General features: G+C 32.2%; 1 protein-coding gene across 2 annotated transcripts; it reads left to right on the top strand.

Moving 5' to 3' along the window:
* The first annotated feature begins 624 nt into the window (after positions 1-624).
* On the top strand, positions 625-6846 carry LOC11427415 (beta-fructofuranosidase, cell wall isozyme). 2 transcript variants are annotated; one of them, XM_024783312.2, is made up of 7 exons: positions 625-781; positions 945-953; positions 1660-2552; positions 3083-3241; positions 5684-5928; positions 6015-6105; positions 6635-6846. In XM_024783312.2, the coding sequence occupies exons 1-7, from the start codon at positions 625-627 to the stop codon at positions 6821-6823; spliced, it is 1743 nt and encodes a 580-aa protein (XP_024639080.1). In that variant the 3' UTR covers positions 6824-6846. The 2 variants fall into 2 exon arrangements, with proteins under 2 accessions (XP_024639080.1, XP_003615304.4); XM_003615256.4 differs by lacking the exon at positions 945-953.
* Positions 6847-7177: the final 331 nt, after the last annotated feature.

Genomic DNA, 7177 nt, shown 5'->3' with positions numbered 1-7177 from the left:
ATTCAACGCTATCTTCCAAGAACCTGAGGTCCAAGATAATCAACTGTACTTTTGTATCTTGACTAGCACACCTTGTGATAGTTCTGATATTTAATAAAAAAAATTATGCTTCAAAACAAGAAGCTAATCAAGTGGTATCTCATAATTTTGTTTGACAAGTAGATATCTCATAAAATAAGTGTAAATTGTTTGATAAATAAAAACATTTCGTCGATATATAAAAAGAGTAAATTGTCAATTATATTTGGTTATTGAATAGGTGAGTGACTATTACTATAATTTTTTTATTGTATGAAAGTTAGAAAGACATACCAGGAAATTGTGTTTTGATAGTTTGGTACTTGTAGTCTCTTGCTGATCAATTTGATTCTTGTATGTGTTTTTCGTTATTTAATTTAGTTTGTAAAAAAAATTAAAGAAGGATTTGGTCCGTAAAATTACTAACATAGAATATACACCGATGCTTTTATAATTTCAATACATTCTAAAACTGTATCGACTCTATTATGAATCAAAATGACTTTAATTCCACAAAAGATAGTCACGTTGTGTTTGAAAAGTTTGTGTCTATAAATAGATGGTTACAAGGCACGGTTTCCATTGTCATTTCTACAAAGGTTGCTCATGGGAACTTCTTGGTTGTTGGCTACATTTTCCGTCATTATTCTCTATGGTTTTGCTCATATTGAAGCTTTCCATCAAACTCATTCTTCTATCTTTAATTTGAACCAAACATATAAACCTTCTTTTCACTTCCAACCTTCCAAGAATTGGATGAATGGTATTTCGTTCAACTTAACTAATTTTATTTCAACTAATAATAACCTCGTTTAATGTTGTTAGTACTCATATCCACTTTCTTTCATTCCTTTATTTCTTGTTTTTTCTAATGGCTATTAATTTGTTTCTTACTCTTGGCATGATACGGTGGATTGGACTTCCAGATCCTAATGGTTAGTTCTACTCTTGATCATGTTTCTCTTTTGCTAATTTCACCAAAAGAGGTTAAATGAATTTGTCTAAACTCTAAAGTACAAATAACTAAATGCAAGTGTTATGTAAGTATGACCTAGTTGGTAGACGTAGGGAATTTGGTGGCATGGATTTGAACTTGCGATTCATTACATACTTTTATTTAAAGTGCGTGATTCTCGTCACTAGATTATTTGATTGAAAATATATATTACTAAATGCGAAAATTACAAAGGAATCAATCAAATTAAAGCTCGGTTTTTCTCTAAATATAATCAACTTCTTTTTGGATAAATAATTAAGTTTCTTAGGTTGGAGCCCTTATCATATTTTTCGGATTATCATCCTAAAGTTGGTTAGAATATATAGTGAAAGCAAGTTGTTTTAATGAAAGGTTTTGAAGGAAAAAAAAAGGTAAAATAAAAATTTCATTTACAAATCAAAGCCTAATATAACTTTTTTTTAGGGGGGACTCATTCATTCAATTAATGATTTGGTGTGACATCATTAAAGATTTTGACATCTTTAGTTATCGTCAACATAATCAAGTTTATTACAGAAGGTGTCACAACCCGTGCATATCTCTGTCAACTGAGTTATGCTCATAGGGACCATTAACTATATATATTTATATGAATTAAAAAGACTTTACATCCATGTTAAATGCTCTTTTTGCATGTGAATTAGGTCCTATGAGATACAAGGGACTATACCATATGTTCTACCAACACAACCCAAAAGGTGCTACATGGAGCAACAATAGCATTGTTTGGGGGCATTCTGTTTCAAAAGATCTAGTGAATTGGTTCCCATTACAACATGCTCTTACCCCTTCTCAACCGTATGACATCAATGGTTGTTGGTCAGGTTCAACCACATTTGTCTCTAATGACAAACCAACCATCTTATACACAGGAATTGACATCCATCAACACCAAACTCAAAATTTAGCTATACCCAAAAATGTGTCTGACCCATTTCTTAGGGAATGGATAAAATCACCTAAGAACCCTATAATGTTGCCAAATATTGTTAACAAAATTAATGCAACATCGTTTAGAGACCCTACAACTGCTTGGATTGGTCATCATGATGGATTGTGGAGGGTACTTGTTGGAAGCCAACAAAAGGACAATAGAGGAATTACACTTTTATTTAAAAGTAAAGATTTTATTAATTGGATTCAAGCTAAATATCCTTTTTATTCAGCCAAAAAAATTGGAATGTTGGAGTGTCCTGATTTTTTTCCTGTGTTGATTAATGGTACATTTGGACTTGACACATCAATTAAGTATGATCATGATAGTATTAGATATGTGCTTAAGGTTAGTTTAATTGATGTGTCACATGATTATTATTTGATTGGTACTTATGACACAATCAAGGACGTGTATATTCCTAAAAATGGATTTGAGCAAAATAACAATGAATTAACATTGGTCATAAGATATGATTATGGTAAGTTTTATGCATCTAAAACATTTTACGATGATGCAAAAAAGAGAAGAGTCTTATGGGGTTGGATTAATGAATCTTCAATTCGAGAGGATGATGTCCAAAAAGGATGGTCTGGAATTCAGGTAAGAACTTGTTGCTTCTACATATTTACATATTTGGATTGAGAGTTTTATTTTTTATTTTTTGAAAAGGTTTGGTTGATAGTTACTCCATCCGTTGCTAATTATAAGCAAATTTCACTTTTTAGGTTCATTCAATTAATGATGTATGTAATCTATAATATGAACCAAATACATCATTAATTGAAAGAACTTAAAAAATTAAATTTACTTATAAATTATAATTAGAAACGGAGGGAGTAGTTTAGTGAATTGTAGTAACATCGTAATTTTATTAAACTTTAAATATCGTTATTGTCATTTGACAATAGCATAATGTGTCAAACTTACTATTAATTTATGAGTCATGTTAACTTGTGTTCTTAGGACACATGTTAATGATTCCATAAATAGTAGATATTTATTACAAAACATTAATTTTCAATTTGTAGAAAAATAAATTGGCACAATTTACTAGACCGTATGCCCTAAGACTCGTATACATAAATTATTGGTTTTAGTTATTGACTAAACTCGTATACATAAATTTGCAGGCGATTCCTAGGACTCTCTGGCTTGATAAATCTGGGAAGCAATTGATCCAGTGGCCTATAGTTGAAATTGAAAAATTACGTACCAACCCTATTAACTTTAACTCCAAAGTGTTAAAGGGAGGAACATTGCTTGAGATTGTTGGAGTAACAGCAGCACAGGTGAAATCTGAAACACCCTGTTTTTTCCAACATAAAAATTTCATAATAAATATTAGAGTATTCAACATATAAACAAAATGCTACTCTTCTTAAAAATCATAAATGAGATAAATAACAATTTATCCGTCAACATAATTATTCAAAACTTCGCAGCGGATTAAATTCGACATCATAAATAGTCTTTGGCACGAAGGCCTAATCAAACATCTCATAAAGTCAAACGACAACTTATTCATGAAAATTCATAATCAAATACGTAAGGAATAGAAAAACATGCAACAAAAGTTCTCATCCCGTTACGTATCAGAGCACCTAAAGACACAGCGAGGGATAGCCAATCACGACAGCAATCAACAGCAACCTACTCTCGATCACCTGAGAGTTACTCATACGAAGAGCAACATTTCCAAGCAGAAGAGGTGAGATTTCACAAAGCAATAATATTAAGCATATAATTCAACAATTATATTTAACAACATGAAAACATCATAATATCATCATAGATAATTATATAATCATATAACACTTCATTAACAGCTCATATATGTGAAAACACAACTTAACATCTTTGACTCAACAATGCGACTTCGACTTGACTATGCAACTTAAACCTCTTATATGCATGTGGTACCAATCCAGGGCATCAAGCCCTTAACGTATTAAGTATTAATATACTTCCAGGGCATCAAGCCCTCAACTTAGTTGAGCTAAAGCTCCAGGGCATCAAGCCCTCAACGTGGTGAGCAAAGGCTCCAGGGCATCAAGCCCCCAACAATGAATGAGTATGCATGGACTCAACAACTTAGCATCTTAGAAACATCGACCTCTTATATAAATCCAATAATTTGGAACATCATCATTCATCTTAGACCGACTCATGCAGCTTAGTTAATAAACAAGAACGTAGACAACTCTTAAAACAGCTCATGATATAACAATATCAAATGATAATCAACATCAACATTTAAACATCTTGTATAATTCACATCAATGCATATACAAATTTATATCACATTCTTAACAACATAAATCATCTTATCAGACATTCTGAACAACAACAGATATATAAACAACTTAGTTCCTTAACCTCATGATCAACTCACATCAACTCGTGCGACAAAGGTCATATATACTCTACAAGGTAGTCTGTCTAACACTAGCTCGCGAGGTGAGAGCCCTCTACTCGCTACGGCGAGTTCACAAAAGTTGGCTGTTCGCCTTGGCGAACAAGCAGCTCGCCTTGGCGAACCAGGAATGGGTGCTCTTGGAAACTTGACATCTTTCACACAAAATTCTCATTTTTAACTTCCCTGCAATGAATTTCATTCTAAAAACTTGCCTAATCATTCTTATAAGTATTCAGGCACTTAAAACCATCTAAAGTTCAACTAAAGGATCAACTTCTAAAATCTGGGTTGGCTCACTGGTCAACTCGCGAGGTGAAGAAGGTTTGCTCGCTAGGCGAGCGATGAACTTCATCACTCGCTATGGTGAGGATCATCACTTGGGAGGCGAGCGATGAATGTTGGCTCGGGCAGAAGTACAGTTTTCACGAAAATTCACCTAATCACATGGTTTTAAGCTTAACATTGATTCCAGAATTCATCCTATGGATTATCTAGGGTCTGTACACAGTTTCTACATCAATCTAACTATTTTTCACCGTTTAATCATCAATTCTACACTTTAACCCTAATTTCCCACTTCTCTAAATTAATCCTACACTTGTTAAATTTAACCATCAGAATTACAGACTTAATAGAATTGAATGTTAGTCTCACCCTTACCTTAGAAAAATCGAAATCGCAGCTCTCCTCTTGGTGGTTCACTCTTCTCTTGACTTTTCTCTCCTTTTCTCCAAAACTGAACGTACGTACAAACTTTTCTAAACCTAGGTCTTCACCTATTTATACCTCCTCTATCTATTCTATCTTATTCATCTTTCTCCCCCAACACTCTCTAAAATCTCAAAACAACCCCTCAACTCAATATTTATTTTATTTTCAAATCTTATTTTATTAAACAATAAAATAAGTCACAACTCCTCATTAAATCACACCAATCATATAAATCATCTAAGATCACACAAATCATATAAATATATTCTAAACTCTTATTAATAATTAAATAAATAAAACGGGCGTTACAAAATCCAGTGTGTGATTTTTGTTTTGTATCATTTTTTTTTTCAAAGTTGAGATAAATTAATGAGTGAAAATAATTGGTTTATATACGTGGTTTTGTAAATTAATGAGATTAATTAATGATGGGTAATTGTTCACGTGAACTTAACTTATTTGGTAAAGACGTTCCATTATGTGTAAAAAAAATTATCATATATAGTGGATGCATGCCAACACAACATGTGACAAATATTCACAACATATATGTGGCATCCAAATTTAGGAATATGTGATTATAATTTGTCATTTCTTTTTGCAGGCTGATGTTGAAATTTCATTTGAAGTGAATGAACTTGAAAAGGCACAAGCATTAGACCCTAGTTGGAAAATGGACCCTCAACATCTATGTAATGAAAATGATGCAAAAGTTAAAGGGGTAGGATTAGGACCATTTGGTTTACTAGTTTTGGCTTCAAAGGGCATGCAAGAATACACAAGAATTTTCTTTAAGGTATTTAGGGCAAACAAAAAGCACGTTGTGCTCATGTGTAGTGACCAATGCAGGTAAGTGTGTCCCTCCTCTTTCATTATCCATCAAATTCTTACCAAACCATAGTGTCAATTTCAAGCAACTTATGCATCTTCACTAGGTCTTCTTTGAATCACAAGAACGATTTGACCACATATGGAGCTTTTGTGGATGTGGACCCTATCCATGAGGAGTTGTCAATAAGAAGCTTGGTAAGTGGTAAAGATGATTGTTTTTTTTTTTTTTGAAGAGGCATGATTTTTTTATTTTTAAGAAGCTAAAGATGAATATCATTATAAGATGAACTTGCAAATTCTTAAAAGTAAGTGGTATAATATTACAATTTACAACCTCTGAATTTCTGGAAATTTGAGTCGTTAACAAAGTCGAAAAATATGTGGTTGTTGTGTTAAGATTGAATGTCAACGTAGATTTCTTTAAAAAATTTAAAATATTATTGAACTTTAGTTTTAAACTATTTGATCTTGACACAACGACTACTAATGTGCTGACACATGTAAATACATAAAAATTGTTGGCGATAGTTTATCCTGGTTCTATCCTCGTCCTATAAACAACCTCAATGACAAAATCATGAAAATTAAGAAATGGTTCCATCCTCTCAATTCATGTCATGGTATCTATAAGATCATTCTATAACATGGCATGGGAGAAGACTTCTTATTAGTCTTCTTTATTCTTAAACACTAACAATTTTTTGTGTCCCTCTATTTCTCACAGATAGATCACTCAGTAGTGGAGAGTTTCGGAGCAAAAGGAAAAACATGCATCACGGCAAGAGTTTATCCAACGTTGGCAATCAATGATAAAGCACACCTTCATGCATTCAATAATGGAACAGTTGATGTTAAGATCAAGAAGTTAAGTGCTTGGAGCATGAATAAAGCAAATATTAATGAAATTCATTAATAATAATCAAGAAAAATAGTGGAGATAATGGAATAAACAAACACAAGAAGAAATCTCTTTTATTCATCTTGTCTAGCCGTTTATGGAAACATGTTACTATGTCAATTGTTTTTTGAAATAATGTTATGCCAATGTTAATTCTTTTATTTGCATTTGAAAACAATACAGGTATTTATCATTTTGTACTTATAATTGAAGATGATGTAGTTGTGTTAGGGCAATTTTGAAAGGAATGCGGCGTTTAATTTATCAAAACTATTAAGAAGTTTAATTTTTTTCGCCATTAAAAATATAGGGAATTTTGATTTTACTCTCTAAAAGAAAAAACCAAAAGTTTGTTTCATTTTTGGTCCC

The sequence above is a fragment of the Medicago truncatula genome, chromosome 5 (assembly GCF_003473485.1).
Source record: "Medicago truncatula cultivar Jemalong A17 chromosome 5, MtrunA17r5.0-ANR, whole genome shotgun sequence".
In the NCBI taxonomy this organism is placed as follows: Eukaryota; Viridiplantae; Streptophyta; class Magnoliopsida; order Fabales; family Fabaceae; genus Medicago; species Medicago truncatula.
The sequence above is the reverse complement of the archived record's forward strand: the minus strand, read 5'-3'. Positions and strand labels throughout refer to the sequence as shown.